Source organism: Pseudorca crassidens, chromosome X, assembly GCF_039906515.1.
Source record: "Pseudorca crassidens isolate mPseCra1 chromosome X, mPseCra1.hap1, whole genome shotgun sequence".
Lineage (NCBI taxonomy): Eukaryota > Metazoa > Chordata > Mammalia > Artiodactyla > Delphinidae > Pseudorca > Pseudorca crassidens.
Genome location: NC_090317.1, coordinates 40,962,328 through 40,985,372, shown reverse-complemented (window position 1 = coordinate 40,985,372; position 23,045 = coordinate 40,962,328). Strand labels below are relative to the sequence as shown.

Genomic DNA, 23,045 nt, shown 5'->3' with positions numbered 1-23,045 from the left:
TCCAAGAAGAAGATATAACAATTGTAAATATTTATGCACCCAACATAGGAGCACCTCAATACATAAGGCAAATACTAACAGCCATAAAAGGGGAAATCGACAGTAACACATTCAGAGTAGGGGACTTTAACACCCCACTTTCACCAATGGACAGATCATCCAAAATGAAAATAAATAAGGAAACACAAGCTTTAAATGATACATTAAACAAGATGGACTTAATTGATATTTATGGGACATTCCATCCAAAAACAACAGAATACACATTTTTCTCAAGTGCTCATGGAACATTCTCCAGGATAGATCGTATCTTGGGTCACAAATCAAGCCTTGGTAACTTGAAGAAAATTGAAATTGTATCAAGTATCTTTTCCAACCACAATGCTATGAGACTATATATCAATTACAGGAAAAGATCTGCAAAAATACAAACACATGGAGGCTAAACAATACACCACTTAATAATGAAGTGATCACTGAAGAAATCAAAGAGGAAATCAAAAATACCCAGAAACAAATGACAAGGGAAACACAAAGACCCAAAACCTATGGGATGCAGCAAAAGCAGTTCTAAGAGGGAAGTTTATAGCAATACAATCCTACCTTTAGAAACAGGAAACATCTCGAATAAACAACCTAAACTTGCACCTAAAGCTATTAGAGAAAGAAGAGAAAAAAAAAACCCAAAGTTAGCAGAAGGAAAATAATCATAAAGATCAGATAAGAAATAAATAAAAAAGAAATGAAGGAAACGACAGCAAAGATCAATAAAACTAAAAGCTGGTTCTTTGAGAAGATAAGAAAAATTGTTAAACCATTATCCAGACTCATCATGAAAAAAAGGTAGAAGACTCAAATCAATAGCATTAGAAATGAAAAAGGGGAAGTAACAACTGACACTGCAGAAATATAAAAGATCATGAGAGATTACTACAAGCAACTCTATGCCAATAAAATGGACAACGTGGAAGAAATGGATTAATTCTTAGAAACGCACAACATGCCAAGACTGAAAAAGGAAGAAATAGAAAATATGAACAGACCAATCACAAGCACTGAAATTGAAACCGTGATTAAATATCTTCCAACAAACAAAAGCCCAGGACCAGATGGCTTCACAGGCAAATTCTATCAAACATTGAGAGAAGAGCTAACATCTATCTTTCTCAAACTCTTCCAAAATATATCAGAGGGAGGAGCACTCCCAACCTCATTCTACGAGGCTAACATCACCCTGATACCAAAAACCAGACAAGGATATCACAAAGAAAGAAAACTACAGGCCAATATCACTGATGAACATAGATGCAAAAATCGTCAACAATATACTAGCAAACAGAATCCAACAGCACATTAAAAGCATCATACACCATGATCACGGGGGTTTATTCCAGGAATGCAAGAATTTTTCAATATATGCAAATCAAACAATGTGATACACCATATTAACAAATTGAAGGAAAAAACCATATGGTCATCTCAATAGATGCAAAGAAAGCTTTTGACAAAATTCAACACCCATTTATGATAAAAACCCTGCAGAAAGTAGGCATGGAGAGAACTTTCCTCAACATAATAAAGGCCATATATGACAAACCCACAACCAACATCATCCTCAATGGTAAAAAACTGAAAGCATTTCCACTATGATCAGGAACAAAACAAGGTTGCCCACTCTCACCACTCTTGTTCAACATAGTTTTGGAAGTTTTAGCAACAGCAATCAGAGAAGAAAAGGAAATAAAAGGAATGCAAACCGAAAAAGAAGAAGTAAAGCTGTCACTGTTTGCAGATGACATGATACTATACATAGAGAATCCTAAAGATGCTATCAGAAAACTACTAGAGCTAATCAATGAATTTCATAAAGTAACAGGATACAAAATTAATGCACAGAAATCGCTGGCATTCCTGTATACTAATGATGAAAAATCTGAAAGTGAAATCAAGAAAACCCTCCCATTAACCATTGCAACAAAAAGAATAAAATATCGAGGAATAAACCTACTGAAGGACACAAAAGACCTGTATGCAGAAAATTATAAGACACTGATGAAAGAAATCAAAGATGATACAAATAGATAGAGAGATATACCATGTTCTTGGATTGGAAGAATCAACATTGTGAAAATGACCCTACAACCCAAAGCAATCTACAGATTCAATGCAATCCCTATCAAACTACCACTGTCATTTTTCACAGAACTAGAACAAAAAATTTCACAATTTGTATGGAAACACAAAAGACCCCGAATACCCAAAGCAATCTTGAGAATGAAAAATGGTGCTGGAGGAATCAGGCTCCCTGACTCAGACTATACTACAAAGCTACAGCAATCAAGACAGTATGGTACTGGCATGAAAACAGTAAGATACATCAACGGAACAGGAGAGAAAGCCCAGTGATAAACCCACGCACATACGGTCACCTTATCTTTGATAAAGGAGGCAGGAATGTACAGTGGAGAAAGGACAGCCTCTTCAATAAGTGGTGCTGGCAAAACTGGACAGGTATATATAAAAGTATGAGATTACATCACTCCCTAACACCATACACAAAAATAAGCTCAAAATGGATTAAAGACCTAAATGTAAGGCCAGAAACTATCAAACTCTTAGAGGAAAACATAGGCCAAACACTCTATGACATAAATCACAGCAAGATCCTTTTTGACCCACCTCCTAGAGAAATGGAAATAAAAACGAAAATAAACAAATGGGACCTAATGAAACTTCAAAGCTTTTGCACAGCAAAGGAAACCATAAACAAGACAAAATGACAACCCTCAGGATGGGAGAAACCATTTGCAAATAAAGCAACTGACAAAGGAATAATCTCCAAAATTTACAAGCAACTCATGCAGCTCAATAACAAAAAAACAAACAACCCAATCCAAAAATGGGCAGAAGACCTAAATAGACATTTCTCCAAACAAGATATACAGATTGCCAACAAACACATGAAAGAATGCTCAACATCATTAATCATTAGAGAAACACAAATCAAAACTACAATGAGATATCATCTCACACCAGTTAGAATGGCCATCGTCAAAAATCTAGAAACAATAAATGCTGGAGAGGGTGTGGAGAAAAGGGAACACTCTTGCACTGCTGGTGGGAATGTGAATTGGTACAGCCACTATGGAGAACAGTATGGAGGTTCCGTAAATAACTACAAATAGAACTACCATATGACCCATCAATCCCACTACTGGGCATATACCCTGAGAAAACCATAATTCAAAAAGAGTCGTGTACCAACATGTTCATTGCAGCTCTATTTAAAATAGCCAGGAGATGGAAACAACCTAAGTGTCCATCATCAGTTGAATGGATAAAGAAGATGTGGCACATATATACGATGGAATATTACTCAGCCATAAAAAGAAACGAAATTGAGATATTTGTAATGAGGTGGATAGACCTAGAGTCTGTCATACAGAGTGAAGTAAGTCAGAAATAGAAAGACAAATACCGTTTGCTAACACATATATATGGAATTTAAGAAAAAGAATTGTCATGAAGAACCTAGGGATAAGACAGGAATAAAGACACAGACCTACTAGAGAATGGACTTGAGGATATGGGGAGGGGAAAGGGTAAGCTGTGACAAAGTGAGAGAGTGTCATGGACATATATACACTACCAAAAGTAAAATAGATAGCTAGTGGGAAGCAGCCATATAGCACAGAGAGATCATCTTAGTGCTTTGTGACCATCTAGAGAGGTGGGATTGGGAGGGTGGGAGGAAGGGAGACGCAGGACAGAATAGATATGGGAACATATGTATATGTATAACTGTTTCACTTTGTTGTAAATCCGAAACTAACACACCATTGTAAAGCAATTATACTCCAGTAAAGATTTAAATAAAAAATGAAGACAGTTTAAGGGACCTCTGGAGAACATCAATCATACTAACATTCAGATTGTAAGGGTCCAGGAAGGAAAAGATAGAAAATTACAGAAAACCTATCTGAAGAAATAACAGCTGAAAACTTCCCTAACCTGGTGAAGGAAACAGACATCTACGTCCAGGAAGCAGAGAGGAGTCCCAAACAAAATGAACCCAAAGAGACCTACACCAAGAAAAATTATAATTAAAATGTCAAAAGTTAAATATAAAGATAGAATCTTAAAGCAGCAACAGAAAAACAACTAGTTATATATGAGGGAACCAATAGAAGACTACCAGCTGATTTTTCAGCAGAAACTTTAGAGGCCAGAAGGGACTGGGATGATATATTCAAAGGGCTGAAGGAAGAAAAAAACTTACAAACAAAAATACTCTACTCAGCAAAATTGTCCAGAATTGGAGAGATCAGGGTTTTCCCAGAGAAGCAAAAGCTAAAGGAGTTCATTATAGGGACTTCTTTAAACAGAATATAAAAGAAAAGAAAAGGCCATATTTAGAAATAAGAAAATCATGAAAGAAAAACTCTCACTGGTAAAGGCAAACATATAGTAAAAGTAGTGAATCAATCACCTATAAAGCTTGTATGAAGGTTAAAAGACAAAATTAGTAAAATCATCTATATCTAAAATAATTAAACAAGAAAAAATATTAAAATATGTAAAGTATGATGTCAAAAACATAAGACAAGAAAGGGAGAGTAAAAATGTAGTGCTTTTAATATATGCCAGAACATAAGCAACCATTAAATTAAAGTAGACTGCTATATACATAGGCTGTTTTTTTTTAACATTTTTATTGGAGTATAATTGCTCTACAATGTTGTATTAGTTTCTGCTTTAAAACAAACTGAATCAGCCATACATATACATATATCCCCATATCTCCTCCCTCTTGTATCTCCCTCCAGCCCTCCCTATCCCACCCCTCTAGGTGGTCACAAAGCACCGAGCTGATCTCCCTGTGCTATATGGCTGTTTCCCACTAGCTATCGATTTTACATTTGGTAGTGTATATATCTCCATGCCACTCTCTCACTTCGTCCCAGCTTACCCTTCCCCCTCCCTGTGTCCTCAAATCCATTCTCTACGTCTGCATCTTTATTCCTGTCCTGCCCCTAGGTTCTTCAGGACCTTTTTTTTTTTTTTTTAGATTCCATATATATGTGTTAGCATATAGTACTTGTTTTTCTCTTTCTGACTTACTTCACTCTGTATGAGAGATTCTAGGTCCATCCACCTCACTAAAAATAACTCAATTTCATTTCTTTTTATGGCTAATGTTCCGTTGTATATATGTGCCACATCTTTTTTATCCATTCATCTGTCGATGGACACTTAGGTTGCTTCCATGTCCTGGCTACTGTAAATAGTGCTGCAGTGAATATTGTGGTACATGTGTGCTTTTGAATTATGGTTTTCTCAGGGTATATGCCCAGTAGTGGGATTGATGGGTCATATGGTAGTTCTATTTTTAGTTTTTTAAGGAACCTCCATACTGTTCTCCATAGTGGCTGTATCAATTTACTTTCCCACCAACAGTGCAAGAGGGTTCCCTTTACTGCACACCCTCTCCAACACTTACAGTTTGTAGATTTTTTGATGATGGCCACTCTGACCGGTGTGAGATGTAACTTATAGTTTGTAGATTTTTTGTGATGGCCACTCTGACCACTGTGATCTTCTTTGGAGAAATGTCTATTAGGTCTTCTGCCCATTTTTGGATTGGGTTTTTTTATTTTGTTGATATTGAGCTGCATGAGCTGCTTATAAATTTTGGAGATTAATCCTTTGTCAGTTGCTTCATTTGCAAATATTTTCTCCCATTCTGAGGGTTGTCTTTTCATCTTGTTTATGGTTTCCTTTGCTGTGCAAAAGCTTTTAAGTTTCATTAGGTCCCATTTGTTTATTTTTGTTTTTATTTCCATTTCTCTAGGAGGTGGGTCAAGAAGGATCTTCCTGTGATTTATGTCATAGAGTGTTCTGCCTCTGTTCTCCTTTAAGAGTTTTAGAGTTTCTGGCCTTACATTTAGGTCTTTAATCAATTTTGAGTTTATTTTTGTGTATGGTGTTAGGGAGTGTTCTAATTTCATTCTTTTACATGTAGATGTCCAGTTTTCCCAGCACCACTTTTTCAAAGGCTGTCTTTTCTCCATTGTATATTCTTGCCTCCTGTATCAAAAATAAGTTTACCATATGTGCGTGGGTTTATTTCTGGGCTCTCTATCCTGTTCCTTTGATCTATATTTCTGTTTTTGTGACAGTACCATACAGTATTGATTACTATAGCTTTGTAGTATAGTCTGAAGTCTGGGGGCCTGATTCCTCCAGCTCCGTTTTTCTTTCTCAAGGTTGCTTTGGCTATTCAGGGTATTTTCTGTTTCCATACAAATTGTGAAATTATTTGTTCTACTTCTGTGAAAAATGCCATTGGTAGTTTGATAGGGATTGCATTGTATCTGTAGATTGATTTGGGTTGTATAGTCATTTTCACAAGGTTAATTCTTCCAATCCAAGAACATGGCATATCTCTCCATCTGTTTGTATTATCTTTAATATCTTTCATCAGGTCTTATAGATTTTTGCGTACAGGTCTTTTGTCTCCTTCGGTAGGTTTATTCCTAGGTATTTTGTTCTTTTTGTTGCAATGGTAAATGGGAGTGTTTCCTTAATTTCCCTTTCAGATTTTTCATCATTAGTGTATAGGATTGCAAGAGATTTCTGTGCATTAATTTTGTATCCTGTTATTTTATGAAATTCATTGATTAGCTCTAGTAGTTTTCTGGTAGCATCTTTAGGATTCTCTATGTATACTATCACGTCATCTGCAAACAGCACCAGCTTTACTTCTTCTTTTCTGATTTTGATTCCTTTTATTTCTTTTTCTTCTCTGATTGCTGTGGCTAAAACTTCCAAAACTATGTTGAATAATAGTGGTGCGAGTGGACAACCATGTCCTGGTCCTGATCTTTGAGGAAATGGTTTCAGTTTTTCACCTTTGAGAACAATGTTGGCTGTGAGTTTTTCATATATGGCCTTTATTATGTTGAGGAAAGTTCTGTCTATCCCTACTTTCTAGAGGGTTTTTATCATAAATGAGTGTTGAATTTTGTCAGAAGCTTTTTCTGCATCTATTGAGATGATCATATGGTTTTTATCCTTCAATTTGTTAATATGGTGTATCATATTGATTAATTTGCATATATTGAAAAATCTTTGCATTCCTGGGATAAACTCCAGTTGATCATACTGTATGATCCTTTTAATATTCTGTTGGATTCTGTTTGCTAGTATTTTGTTGAGGATTTTTTCATCTATGTTCTTCAGTGATGTTGGCCTTTAGTTTTCTTTCTTTATGACACCTTTGTCTGGTTTTGCTATCAGGGTGATGGTGGCCTTGTAGAATGAGGTTGGGAGTGTTCCTCCCTCTGCTATATTTTGGAAGGGTTTGAGAAGTACAGGTGTTAGCTCTTCTCTAAATGTTTGATAGAATTTGCCTGTGAAGCCATCTGGTCCTGGACTTTTGTTTGTTGGAAGATTTTAATCACAGTTTCAATTTTAGTGCTTGTGATTGTTCTGTTTATATTTTCTATTTCTTCTTGGTTCAGTCTTGGAAGGTTGTGCTTTTCTAAGAATTTTTCCATTTCTTACATAGGTTTTCATACATGAATCTCATGGTAACCACAAATCAAAAACCTATAACAAAAACACAAAAAATAAAAAGAAAGGAATACAAACAAAACACTGAAGAAAGTCATCAAATCACAGAGGGAAAATGAGAGAAGAAAGAAACAGAGAAGAACTATAAAAACAAATAGAAATATAAAACCCACCAAGAAACAGTAACAATATGGCAATAAGTACATAGCTATCAATGATTACTGTAAATGTAAATGAACTAAATGTTCCAATTAAAAGACATAACATGGCTGAATGGATTAAAAGAACAAGATCCATATATATGCTGCCAACAAGTGGCTCACTTTAAGAGCTAAAGACACACTCAGACTGTAAATGAGGGGAAGGAGAAAGATATTCCATGAAAATGGAAACCAAAAACAGCTGGGGTAGCAATACTTACATCAGACAAAATAATCTTTAAAACAAAGACTGCAGCAAGAGACAAAGCCATTATATAATGATAAAGGTATCAATCCCAAAAGACGATATAACACTTGTAAATATCTATACACCCAACATAGGAGCACTGAAATACATAAAGCAAATACATAAAGAGAGAAATTGAGAGTAATACAATAATATTAGGGCATTTTAACACCCTACTTATAAAACATCAGTGGGGGCTTCCCTGGTGGCGCAGTGGTTGAGAGTCCGTCTGCCGATGCAGGGCACACGGGTTCGTGCCCCGGTCCGGGAAGATCCCACATGCCACGTAGCGGCTGGGCCTGTGAGCCATGGCCGCTGAGCCTGCTTGTCCAGAGCCTGTGCTCCGCAACGTGAGAGGCCACGGTAGTGAGAGGCCCGCGTACCGAAAAAAGAAAAAATCAGTGGATAAATCATCCAGTCCAAAAAAAAAAAAATTAGTAAGGAAACATTGACCTTAAATGATACATTAGACCAGATAAACTTAGTAGATATATGTAACACGTTCCACCCCAAAATAGAAGAATACACATTTTTTTCAAGTGTACATGGAATATTTTCCAGGATAGATCACATGTGAGGTCACAAAACGTCTCAAATTTAAGAAGATTGAAATCATATCAAGCATTTTTTCCAACCACAACGAGGTAAGACTAGAAATTAATTACAAGAAAGAAACTGAAGAAAATGCAAACACCTGGAGTCTAAACAGCATGCTACTAAATGACCAATGTGTCATTGAAGAAATCAAAGAGGAAATCAATAAATACCTATAGACAAATGAAAATGGAAACACAATATTCCAAAAGCTATGGGACACAGCAAAAGCAGTTCTAAGAGGGAAGTTTACAGTGATACAGGCCTACCTCAGGAAAAATCTCAAATAATCTAAGTTTACATTTAAAGGAACTAGGAAAAGAAGAACAAGCGAAGCCCAAAGTTAGTAGAAAGAAGGAAATGACAAAGATCATAGTGGAAATAAAATAGAGATTAAAAAAAATCAGCAATAGAAAAGATCAATGAAACTCATGGCTGCTTCTTTGAAAAGATAAACAAAATTGATAAACCTTTAGCTAGATTCATCAAGAGAAAAAGAGACAGGGTCCAAATAAATGAAATCAAAAATGCAAAAGGAGAAGTTACAACATATACCACAGAAGAACAAAGTATCATAAGAGATAACTATGAACAACTACACACCAAAATATTAGACAACCAAGAATAAATGGATAAAGTCCTATAAACATAAAATCTTCCAAGACTGAATCAGGAAAAAGTAGAAAATATGAACAGACTGATTACTAGTAATGCAATTGAATCAGTAATCAAAAAGCTCCCAACAAACAAAAGTCCAGGGCATCACAGGTGAATTCTACCAAATATTTAAAGAATTAATATCTATCCTCAAATTATTTCAAAAAAATAAACAGGAAGAAATGTTTCCAAATTTATTTTATGAGGCTAGCATTACTCTGAAACAAAGGCCAGATAAAGACATTACAAAGAAGAAAATTACAGGCCAATATCCCTGATGAACATAGATGCAAAAGTCCTCAACAAATTATTAGGAAGCACAATTCAACAATACATTAAAAGGATCATACACCATGTTCAAGTGGGATTTATTCCAGTGATACAAGGTTGTTTCAATATCCATAAATCAGCAAACATGATACACTATGTTAACAATGTATAAAAATCATATGATCATCGCAATAGATGCAGAAAAAGCATTTGACGAAATTCAACATCCATTTATGTTAAAAACTTTCAACAAAATGGGTATAGCGGGAACATTCCTCAGCATAGTAAAGGCCATATATGACCAATCCACAGCTAACATAATACTCAACAATGACAAGCTGAAAATTTTTCCTCTAAAATCAGCAACAAGTCAAGGATTCACACTTTTGCCACTTTTATTCAACATAGTATTGGAAGTCCTAGCCACAGTAATCAGACCAAAAAAGAGATATAAAGCCAGCCAAATTGGAAAGGAAGAAGTAAAACTGTCACTACTTGCACATAACATGACACTATATAAGAAAACTCTAAAGACTCCACCAAAAACTGTTATATCCTATAAATAAATTCAGTAAAGTTGTAGTTACAAAGTCAATAAACAGAATCATTTGCATTTCTATACACTAATAGCAAACTATCAGAAAGAGAAAGTAAGAAAACAATCCTATTTACAATTGCATCAAAAAGAATAAAATACCTAGGAATAAATTTAATCTAGGAAGTGAAAGACCTGTACTCTGGAAACTATAAGGCATTGATGAAAGAAATAGAAGATGACACAAACAAATGGAAATATACACTGTGCTCATGGATTTTAAGAATGAATATTGTTAAAATGTTCATACTATGCAAAGCAATCTACAGATTCAATGCAATCCCTATCAAAATCCCAATGGCATTTTTTACAGAACTGGAACAAACAATCTTAAAATTTGTATGGAACCACACACACAAAAATAAACCTGAATAGCCAATGCAGTCTTAAGAAGAAGAACAAAGCTGGAGGTTTTATGTTCCCTGATTTCAAACTTTATTACAAAGGTATAGTGATCAGAACTGTATGGTACTGACACCAAAACAAAAACAAATACACAGATCAGTGGAACAGAAAAGAGAGCCCAGAAACAAACCTATGCTTACAAGGTCAATTAATTTACAACAAAGGGGCTATGAATATACAGTGGGGAAAAGACAGTCCCTTCAAAGGGCTATGAATATACAGTGGGGAAAAGACAGTCTCTTCAATAAATGGTGCTGGGAAAACTGGACAGCTACATGCAAAAGAATGAAAGTGGACCACTTTTTTTTTGGACCACATTTTTATTCCCTAAACAAACAAACACCACCCCAAAATGGATTAAAGACATAAATATAATACTTGAAACTATAAAACTCCTTGAATAAAGCATAGGAAATATGCTCTTTGACATCGATCTTAGCAATACTTTTTTGGATCTGTTTCCTCAGGCAAGGGGAACAAAAGCAAAAATAAACAAATGAGATTATATAAAACTAAAAAGCTTTTGCACAGCAAAGTAAACAATCAACAAAATTTAAAGGCAACCTATGGAATGGGAGAAAATATTTGCAAATCACATATCTGATAAGGTGATTATATCAAAACATATTACAAGCTCATACAACTCAATATCAAAGAAAAAAGCAGTCTGATTAAAAATGGGCAGAAGATCTATATTTTTCCAAAGAAAACATACAGATGGCTAACACGTACATGAAAAGATACTGAACATCACAAATCATCAAGGAAATGCAAATCAAAACCACCATGAGATATCAACTCACACCTGTCAGAATGGCTACTATCTAAAAGGCTAGGACTAACATATGTTGGTGAGGACAGGGGAACCCATGTGCACTGTTGATAGGAATGAAAATTGGTAAAATCACTATGCAAAAGAGCATGAAGGTTCCTCATAAAATTAAAAATAGAACTACCATATGATCCAGAAATTCCATTTGTGGGCATTTATCAGAATAAAATTAAAACACTAATTAGAATATATATATATATACATATATATATATATAAAAATATATACATATATATATATAAATATATACATATATATATATATACACATACACCCCTATGTTCATTCCAGCATTATTTACAATAGCCAAGATGTGGGAGCAACCTAAGTGTCCATCAACAGATGAATGGTAAAGAAGATGTGATATGTGTATGTATATATATATATATATATATATACACACATATATATGTGTGTATATATATATATAATGGAATATTATTCAGTCATAAAGAAGAATGAAATTGTGCCATTTGCAACAACATGGATAGACTAAGAGGGTGTTATGCTAAATAAAATAAGTCAGTCAGAGGAAGAAAAATACCATACTACTTCACTTATATGTGGAATCTAAAAAGCAAAACAAATTAACAAACAAAACAGAAACAGACCCATAGAAACAGGAAAAAACTGATGGTCTTTAGAGAGGAGGAGTTTGAGGGGTTGGGTGAAATCGATGAAAAGGATTAAGAAGTACAAACTTCCAGTTGTAAAATAAATAAGTCACTGGGATGTAATGTACAGCATAGAGAATAGTCAATAATATTGTAATAACTTTGTGTGGTGACAGATCATTACTATACATTGTGGTGATCAATTCATATTGTATATAAATGTCTAATCACTATGTCATACACCTGAAACTAAAATAATATTTTAAGTTAGCTATACTTCAATAAAATTTAAAAAGAAAAAAATAATGTAAAAGAATAGCCTTTGTTATGGGTTTGCTTAGGTTTGTAAAAGAATGGAGAATTGTGTGGTAAATAGTAAATACTGTTAACTCACGGAAAGTGAGACTGCAAAGGTGAAGATGAGATTATTATTCTTTACTTTATATACTTTTATTTCATAGTTTTACTGTTACCCTTTTTTACAATAAAGTTTTATTAGTTTCATAATTTTAATGAAATATCCTTTTTCTCTGGATTTAATTTTCCCTGACTACTATGAAGTAGAGCAAGTTTTTATATATTTATTCGTTACTTGTATTTCTTCTTCTGTGAATTGCCTATTCATAGCTTTTGCCCATTTTTCCATTGGAGAGACTTTTTTCTCTATCAATTTTTAATAGCTCCTTGCCTATTAGTGAGATTAAGAATTTTTTGGTCATATATATTACAAATATTTTTCCAGGTCCATTGAATTATTTTAGTTTTTATGTGATCAAAGCTAACAGTCTTTTCCTGACACGCTTAAAACAGTAAGTTAGATCTATATGCTTTGCTGTGTATAAAATATTAAGTGAAATAAAACAAGTTGCTGAGTGATATGTATAGTACAATCTTATCTTCTCACTTAAAAAATAGAGGAAAATATATTATGATTGCATATTTTTATGAGAAAAGATAAAAGTATGGAAAGATGAAACCCAGACTATTAACACTGATTATCTCAATGATGTGAGATGGGAGAAGAAGCGATTATTAACTTTTTCTTTACACATCCATATATGACTTGACTTGTTACAGCAAGTATGTATGGTTATTGTAAATGGAAAAATATTAAAGAATACTATCACTGTGCTTTCAGTATACTCCTTGGATGAGAATGTATATCATGTAGGGCATGTACCACTCTCACAGATTCTTCTTGGAAGCACTATAAGAGGAATAATTGATTGGATTTGTTCCCTAAATTATGGTTGGGAGAGTAGCATAGTCATACATTCCCAGAAGTAACACACTACCCCCCCAACACACACACATACACACACAAAAACCTGTCCTTAAAGACCCTCTTTAATGTTTGAATACTGCAAAGAGAAAAACAGAAGAAATGGAAGTACATACTTGCAGATTGTGATTGAGAGTGCACTTTGTGTGGTAACGCCTAGGATCAGGAGGAAGCTAAAGGGAGAGGGAAGGAGGGGTGGCAATGTTTGCATTGCTTGGCACTTGCTCCACATATAAAAATAGCTAGTTATGTCTTTGAATTCTAACCAAGTGTAGCATTTGTTCTGTGACTTTATATAAAATGTAGTTTCATGGGTGTGACTTAAGGATAGTACATGTCCCTAAGTTGGAAACAGAATAGCAATGACTTCTGAGTGAATAGCCAGATACCACAATACATAGGGGGAAAGAACAGTAGTTGCAGTTTCTCAGAATTGGAAAGGATTTAGGGTTGCTTTAGTTCAATCTACCTTCTAATCCATGAGTTCTTTGTACAAATCCAGGGAAGATGATCCATGGTAGTCTCCTCCTGAAATATTTCCACTTAGAGAGAGTTCTTTCCTTCATAAAGCAGCTAATTCTTTATAGTGACAACTATTAGAATGTTCTTTAAATTGCTAAATGTTTTACCTTCTTGGAACATCTATCCACTGATCCCTCTTTATTATGACTTCCCATTAAAAATATGTGAAGATAGCTACTCCATCTCCCTAAGCCTTCTCCTCAAAAGGCTGTACATCACCAGTACCTCAACATTTCCAAATGTCACAATTTCTAAATTATTAACCATTATTCATTTTCCCTAGTTTGGAGAATATTTAATTTGTTTAAATATAATATTCTGAAACAATCAGCCCTCTTCTGGTGTCTTTACCTGGGTACAATTTTAAAAATTGTCCTTGATTTGGTTATCTTACTGGTCTTTCTGGTATCACTGCAATACTAGATTAACGTTACCTTTTAAAGTTGTTTGTCCCCTTCTTGTTCTTATGGAATTGATTATTTGTTTTTCAAACCAAGATGCAAAAATTCACACTTATATCTGTAAAATGTCACCTGGTTGGTTTAGGCCAATAATTCTAGGTTCTTGCACAGTCCGATTCTCTACAGAATGCCTCTGCTACTTTAATGCTCTAGTCCATGCCCAGAGGGAATGCAAAATGCCATAAGCAAAAACAACCAGAGGAACAAGACAGCCAAAAGCCAGCAGAATGGGCCTTCACTTGTGCTTATTCTTTGCTGCATTTCAGTTTGCCCCCTGCCTCCCTTTCCTAACCCCCTGCTCATTCATCATTCTAGCTTCCTGGCAGCTCCAGTCTCATCTCTAGTTTTATCTTCTCAGCTTATCTGCTTCACTGCCTCCCAAACCTATGGCCAATTTATTGCTTGTCTTCTCTACCCTATTCTGACCTTGGGACCCTTTCCCTTGAATTAACCCTAAAGACTACCTTATGTCTCAGCCCAATCACTTCCTTAGCTCTACTCCCTTCTTGCTCAGCCTTGAGGTGGTCAACCTATATATTAATAATTCTTCACAGTTTGGGTTCATCAACAAAAGTTATATGCATGTCTTTCATGTTGTCACCTAAAACATTGATAAATAAGTTGAAAACCAAGACAAGGATAGAAAATCTGTATCACATTCCTTTTAGAGTTACTCTCCTTAGGATTCTATTTATTTTTCCACTAATTTTAACAAACCTTATTTCTTAAATCATAGAGAGTTGCACTGTCCAGTATAGTGGCCTCTAGCCATTGTATAATTTTAAATTATACACTGTATAAATTATGCACTGTATAAATAAATTTAAAGTTACCTCAATTAAAATTAAATTAAATTTAAAATTCAATTACTAAGTTGTAATAGTCACATTTCAAGTAATCAGCCACATGTTTCTAGAGGCTATCATACTTAATTAACAGTGCAGATATTGAACATTTTTACCACCACAGAAGTTCTACTGAACAGTGCTACTCCAGAATATATATTTCATTATGCTCAGCATAACCTTATATCAGTATCACAAATTCTCTTCAATTTGCTATTGATTCATTGGTCAACTGTTTTGTTCATCTAATCATGCCCTTCTGTGCTTTTTCCATCCCACATTTGCCTATCTAGTCTAAGAGGATATTATAAGATTCTTTACTGAAATAAAAATAAATTGACTATAGTAGTATCCTGGTCTACTTGGTGAGCAACTCATCTGACTAGTTATTTATTGCTTTGTAACAATTCATCCCAAAATTTAGCGGTGTAAAAATATCATCTTTTCTTATCTCTCATGTTTTCTATGGGTTAGGAATTTAGGAGTGGCTTAGTTCAGGGTCTGTCATGAAGTTGCAGTCAGATGTTACCTGTGAGTGCTATCATCTTAAGGCTTGAATGGGGCTGGGAAATTCACTTCCAATGTAACTCATTACATAATTGTCAAGATGGTATTGGATGTTGTCCACAGGTCTCAGTTCTTCTCCATGTAGGTCTCACCACAGGGCTGCTTCAATGTCTTCAAACCCTGGCAAATGGCTTCCACCAGATCAAGCAATCTGAGACACCTAGGTAGAAGCTTCAATGTCTTTTACGACCTAGCTTTATAAGTCATACATTAGCACTTCATCCATATTCTATTGGCCACACAGGTCAGCCCTCATTAATTGTGGGAGGATACCACATAAGGTCATGTCATGAATGACAAGATGCCTGGTTCACTGGGGGTTACCTTGAAGGTTGATGTCACATCATTCAAAATAAAATATGAGGTGATTTGTCATGGTACCTTATTAATGTATCCCTGCTTGCTCCTGGGAAGTACCTCGTAGGAGCCATCTATATAATATTCTGTGAGAATTCCCTTAGAACCAATATCAAGTTTACTGGTCTATAGTTTCTGGAATCTATCTTTTTGTTCTGTTTTGAAAATTGGAATTTTGCCTGTTTTCAAATTTGCAGCACTTCTATTATATTCTGAAGATCACCATAATCACATATGTAGGGTTTTTAAAAAAATTTTAAGTCTGTCATTTTTCTGAGCCTAGAGATTTGCCCCTCAGCACAACAGCTGAGTACTTTATCAATTTTCTCTCTTTTCCAACACTATTGTGTAGTGTACCACAATATTTTTTTGTTGAAGTAATGTTCTCTCAGGACATTCTTGATTCTGTGTGTATTTGTGCGTGTATGTGTTGCTCTCTACAAGACAGAGCCATGAACAAGAATCCTACTTCTTGAGAAATAAATTAAAAAATAAGGGAACAAAAGAATAAGGAGAGAATGCCATGTGTGTGTGTTTTCCTAAAGTTTATTGTCATCGAGAATGGCGTACACCAAATTGTTAACAACTTGGGGGAGGGGGTTGTGGTGGTAGTATGTGATTGGATAGAGAAGGTAGAGACTGTTACCTTTTTCTGCATTCAACTTTGAGTTGTTTGACATTACAATGAGTTGATATTTTCTAATACAATAATATAAGACATTAAAAATATGCTATCATTATTACTTCCTCCCCCAGTGGCAGTGCTGTGACCTAGATTTAGGAAAGCATTGCCCATATATTTCCTGTCATCAGTCTATAGCACACTCTCATAACAATATCACTTCCATTTTCTCTTTCCTTTTAATCCTCAATTCAAAGGATATCCATCCTACTTATGTAATGTATTCCTTTCTACGTAAATGTTTAATTTCTTAAACTTCCGTGCTATTTTTCTCTTCCTCCTTTTATTTTTCTGTCTTTTCAAAATACACACACTCTAGTTGTGGATTGCTAATTGCAACTCACTTTTTTAAGTCTCAGTAATATTATGGAGATTAAACACACACACACACACATACTTCAACTTTACTATGTTCTTTATACATTATGCATTCAGGGCCAAATCCAAGTTCTGTTGGATCTTAAGCTTTTATAATTTTGGGAGCCCACTTCAAAACAGAATATAAAATTGCCAATGCAGAATTACTAGTACTACTCCCAGGACCTTAGAAGTGCAAGTGAGGTATCTTGAAGCATAAGCTTCATTACCATCCTGGTAGATGTGTTCCTATATGTGTTTGTGCTAAGGGAGGGAGGCTGGCTAGCCTGAAGTTCTTGGGTTGGGAATTCCAGGACTAGGATGGTATGGCCTTCAAAGAGGGAAAAGAGTGAGAAAAAAGGAAGCCCCATGGCTAACTTCAGAAATTCAACTGACTTTTGGTTTTAATTTCCCTGTTTTAGGTCTCTTTATAAAACAATTGTCTTTTTTTAGAGTAGCATTCCAGTTTTCAATAGCGACAAGACCCATGTTCAGCTGGGATCAGATTTCTAGGGCCCCATTTTAGAAACAAGCATAGCTCAAATCATGCCGAGCTTAAGAGCATTCTGTGACAAGTGACAGAAGCTTTGCAAACTATGGTCAGAAGGCACATTTCATGACCTTTAGCCTGAGAAACATCAGGTGTTTTTTTTTGCTTTGTCCCCAGAAGATTGACACATAGGAAAAATCCAAAGAATCAGTGGCAAGAGTGTTGGGGACTGTGGCAGAAATCCTACAGTTTCAAAGTTGTCTCCAAAAAGAAGAATGAAAACCATAAGAAGGTCCTTTAGCCCAATGGTTCCCAAAGGAGGTTCCTCCCTCAAAGAGGAATCCTGAGACTTTTAACGATAGGCTGCCCCAGCCATTCACATGTATACTGGGAGATATTGGACCTTGAGTATTTACAATCACAAATGTGCAAAGTATCTTGTCAAGAAGATTGCTGTGTAACCTAATTCTGCTATTCCCAATAAGGATCAGTAATGTAGGCTGCAAACTTGTCCTAACAGAAGTTTACAAGACACTCATTTTCATACCCAAGGTGTCAGAATGGAGGAAAAACAATAAATGGCAGACCATTTTGTGTGTTTAAATGCTTAACAGATGTGTAATAAAGCATTTTATGAGATTCATTTTTAGTGTTGATTAAGATATATATTACCAGTTATAAATGTATAAATGAAAAAAGGAGAAAAAGCAGCCTAGAATCTTTTGAATCTGTATTTTTCATAACACACACATGCTCTTACAGTATAATTTCTCCAGATTACGGCAATTAGCAATTTACATGAAAAAACAAATATGCAATTCTTTGTATACAAAGATGAAAGCATCGCTGGCTGGCCAGAGGTGAGGTGCTATCAAGGGCCAAAGAGTAGAGAGATGCACACTGGCCCTCTGGAGGATCAAACCCATACCCTTGGCACCATGTCTGCAGTACTCTTACCAACTGAGCTAACTGGCTGTAACCTTGCCATTTAGCGTCTCAGGTCTGCTAAGCACGATTGCTCACAAACACAGCCTCCTTCAAGCCTCCACTGAATAAGGTTTCTTTTCAGCCAAAAAACTCTCTAGAAGGAATAGGAATGGATTTTAATATTTTCTAAGCATTGAAAATTGCTGGGTTTTTTCTCTGGAAGTTTCTTAAGCTTGAAATCCATGATTTTTCCCTGTGAGGTGATCCACTTGGTACTCTCTGCACAGGCAAGTCACTGGCTACTCTTGGGGTATAGCTGGGTTCCATTACTTCTTATAAAGCCCTTGTTATTTCTGTTAGGAGGGCTTGCAGGCCGAAAGCGGGGAAAGGGGAACTGGATATTCAGGGGCCTAGCTAATGTCATCTGATCTCACTTACCCTGAAGCTTTTTTGAATTTGGCTCCTCTTCACACAGTCTCAAAATATGCACCGGCCCTTCAACAGTCATTGACAAGTGGGTTCTGGAGTCAGACTGCCTGAATTGGAAGCCAGGCTCCTCCAATTACTAGCTGTGAGGCTTTAGGAAAGTTACTTCATCTCTCTGTGCCTCAACTTCCTTGCCTATAAAACAGAGATAATTTAAAAGCTGGAAGAATTTTTGACAAAATTAAATGAGATAATTATATACAAAACACTTTGTCCAGAACATATAGCAAGTACTCAATAAATTTTAACTATTAAAAAAATAACAACAATCAAAAGTTACAAAGTGCACAGGGCCTTAAGATAACAGAATGGATTGGAGGAGAAATGGATGGAATAAATATGGGACATAAAGTGTTGGCAAAGAAATTATTTCTGGGTAAAATACAATCTGACAAGTTCCCAGACTCTGGATTGACTAGGGTTATTTTCACGCAGTTTGAGGTCAGGAAATAAAGAGAGAAAAAACACTTTGGAAGGGAGAAGGGGAAGTGATGGCTGTGGGGTGAGGGGAAAAGAAGTCCTGAAGTTGGAAAACAAGTGCCCTACTTCAGGGTTTGTCTCAGCCTCATGCTTGGGGGCCATCTATTTGCCTTCTGGTCGGCTAGCCGGGCTGACCTTCCCCCAAACTGGCCACAAAAATCCCCATAATGGCAGCTTACAAGGCAAAGTTTCCACGCTCTTCCATAACTCTTTTTTCCTTGAAAATAATAATAACTTTAAAAATGTGTAGGTTGTCTGTCAAGTTCTGATCAAACACCTAGCTTCCCCTCCCCCTACCACGGGGGTTCCACCCGGCGATGCGGCTAATCCCCATGGAGTCAAGAAGCCGCTAGCCTCCCACGGAGCCTTGCAACTAGAGAGCCCAACGATCTAGCCTGGATTCTTTTGCCTGGTCTGGACTTGTCCCCTTAGACAGGCTAAAACACTCTCTGCCATCGGGGGCCACGGGGCATTTCCCCACACCCTACCGTCAGCAAACTGCATTGTTAAAAAAAAAAAAAGTCTCAACACTTCTTCCCTTTAGCAAAGATTCTCTTCAGATTTCCTTTAAATGTTGTATTTCTTGACTCTCTTGATTTCTAAAACCTAGATATGTATTAAAAAGTGTAACTTCCTATTAATTAGTTCACCTGCCCAGCTGTAGCTATGAAATGTTATTTTCAGATTAATATTTAGCAAGATCTAGAAGAGTTTTTCTGATCATTCAGGAATGCTTAAACTGTATTTTAAAAAGGCAAGATTTTGTGCGGTGGAGTTGTCAAGATTTGAATTCTTGGAAAATAAAATTTGCTTGGTTTACATCATATTTGAATTAACACGAAAATTCGATCCAGAACATCCGAGTCTCTTTTTGGGGGGAGGCGGCAGTTGGTTTTCCCGCACCCGTTCACAGAGAATTTTCTTTATTTAGCGAGACCGGGTTCTTCAGACTGTGGCGATTACAGAACTCACTGAGGTTCGGAGGTTAAGGAATGTAAAGGGGTCAAACTCGGAAGTTGAAACAGACACGAAATAAACAAAATCCACCAATATATAAAGAAAATAATAACAAAAGTTAGAAGCCAGGGTCAGAAATGGTGAGCTCCAGGTCTGTGGGAAGAATTATTCCTGTAAATCTTCCTAGAGGAGGTAGAAATTTTTTACTTAAAAAAGAAAGAAACCGGAAACAACCCCCCACATCGCGTTCTGACTCCGGAGTGCGGGTGCGTGAATGCAGTCGATGAGCTCCAGGGAAAGTAAGCAGCTTTGGGACGTTTTCTAAAGTTCTTTGCAGTGCAAGAGCTTAGAATGCGGTTAGTCGTACACACCATCTCCCTTTCCCATAAACTCTTCAAGAGGTGCCTTACCTCTCAAGGTTAAATCGCCTCTGTCAGATTCTTTTAAACCGTGTATCGGACCTCCTGCGCTTTGTGGGGAAACGGAGGCGAACAGCCTGGGCACCCGGAAATGTTCTGCAACAAAGGAGCGAATGAATGAAACCCGGCCCAAGAGCTGGAGACTGGGAAGGACGCAGGAACTTTCTCTGCGCTTTACGAACGCGGCGAACTGCAAACTTAGGACCCGGGGTAACCAGGGCTTCTGAGACTCAGTCTCTCTTAACTCCCAGCACCTGTGAACAGGTGCGGTTCCGACTGGGCAGCCCGGGCCTAGTACCAACTAGCCCGGGGCTAGAAGAGATGTAGACCCCCTCGAGGGGACTTCGCAGCGGCCCTGTCCACGCTGCGCTGCCCTAGGCTAGTGGCTTCGAAGACCAAGCTGTGGTAGCCCTGCGGCGAACTTGGTGTTTTCTCCCCGCCCCGCCCGCACAGGGGCTCGCCTAGGTCTGATCCCTAACCCAGTGGTAAGTCATTTCCTTATCTATCTTGATGGGTCTTTGCAATAAATGGAGCAATAAAATTAGAGGAGCAGAAAGAGAAAATAGACAACTAGAAAAGTCACAAGTGTTTCGTGGAGAGGTGAGGGCGCGGGCTGTTTGGACTGCAGAGCTGTGGGGCCCAGACTGGGAGCGGCGCGGAGCGGGACCGGTTTTCCGGGGCTGGCAGCTGCCTCGAAAAAGTTTCCTGTGGAACACTCGCCAGCGGGGGCGGGGGCGGCGGGCTCAGCGGTGGACGTGGGAGGGGGCGGGCGCCGGGGGCCGGCTCGCAAACCGTTATAGTCCTTCAGCACCTCTCTCGGCCAGTGGCCCCCTCGCCCGCCTCCCCGCCGCGGGGCTGCCCACCTGGCGACGTGACGCTGCACCAATCCCCTTCGAGCTGCTCCCGGGCCCCCTCCTTGCACCGCCCCCCTCCCCACCCTGAAAGAGGCGCACCCTGCCGGGACAGACGCTACGCTCTCGCCCTCGGAGCACCCTTCTCACTCCTTGGTCTCCGGGACGGACGCTCAGACTCTTCTCTCGCCTTAGCCAGACTCGTTTTCCCGCCTCTCAAACTCCGGCTTCCCTCCACTCCTCGCTCTTTTCCCTCCACATTCCCCTCCTCTTTCTCCCACGCCGCAAACCCTGGTCCCCGTTGCCTTCCCCGGCCCTTTCCCTTTCCCTTCTCCTCCTTGGACTTCTGTCCGCTTCCACCTCAGACTCCCCGAGCGTGCCTAACTCAGTCACCCGCTCCGGTTCCGCTCGAAGTCATGGCGGGACCTGGGGGTTGGAGGGACAAGGAGGTCACGGATCTGGGCCACTTGCCGGTGAGTAGAGGACGCCCGTCACCCCCGAAGTGCTCTCTTCTGCGAGTTCTGAGCATCGATGGAGGGGACAGACGTCCGAAAGCCTGGCTAGGCCAGGACTTCGATAAGACCGCGACTGCAGGAGGGGGCCCCGGGAGTGGGCTTGCGGGAAAGGCGCCCCCTGGGTACCCGGGTTGCTCCAAACTCACGGAAAGGCAAAGGGCCGGGGGAAGAGGGATGGTGGGAAGAGGTGGCAGTAGGTTGGTGCGGGCCACAAACAGCGGGACCTGTTCTAAATGTGGCCCGTTTGGTCTAGCGGCGCTCGGGTACTTGTCCTAGCGGGGCCCAAGGAGAGGCCAAAGAGCGCGACGACGCGTGGCTTCCTGAAAGCACGCCTCTCTGTCACCCTGCCGCCCCGTCGTTTGCTTCTTCTTTTGCCAGAAGAGATGCCCACTCTCAGCGTGACCTTTCCTTCTAGGTGCCAGCGGGCCAGAAAATTCAAGCGTTGAAGTCTCACTTTCTAATAGCACTTTCTAAAACCTTCTTACTCTGCCAGGGCACTGGTCCTGATTTAGTATTGCTGGAGCTAAAGAACTCGACGCCGCTTGGGGAAGAAGTGAATTCTGCACACCCCAATTTAAAAAATAAAATGTATTGCGCTCACTTGCTAACCAGATTTAGCTTTTTCTCGTGGTTTTCGTTTGCGGATTCTCCTTTTCCCAAATGCCCAGCTTTCCTCCAGAGTTGTAATTGATTGGTGAGCTATTATCGCCGTCGTTATTAGTAGACTTATTATTTTAGCAGCACCGTTTATTTCATTGGCATCTGGTTTCTGGCAGATATTGGATCCCACCCAAATCCGTTTTTCAAGTTCCCGTTTTAGATTGGCATTTCACTCGCACCCTCTCTTGAATGCAAAGG

At 38.1% G+C, this 23,045-nt stretch overlaps 1 protein-coding gene across 3 annotated transcripts in view; it reads left to right on the top strand.

The window, feature by feature from the left end:
* Positions 1 to 21,811: 21,811 nt before the first annotated feature.
* The window catches only part of NRK (Nik related kinase), a 166,860-nt gene continuing 165,626 nt past the window's right edge, over positions 21,812 to 23,045 (top strand). For all 3 annotated transcript variants that reach the window (XM_067722527.1, XM_067722526.1, XM_067722525.1), the window contains exon 1: positions 21,812 to 22,145. In XM_067722527.1, coding sequence (XP_067578628.1) covers positions 22,089 to 22,145 — 57 coding nt within the window. In that variant the 5' untranslated portion in view covers positions 21,812 to 22,088. The remainder of the gene's footprint in view (positions 22,146 to 23,045) is intronic.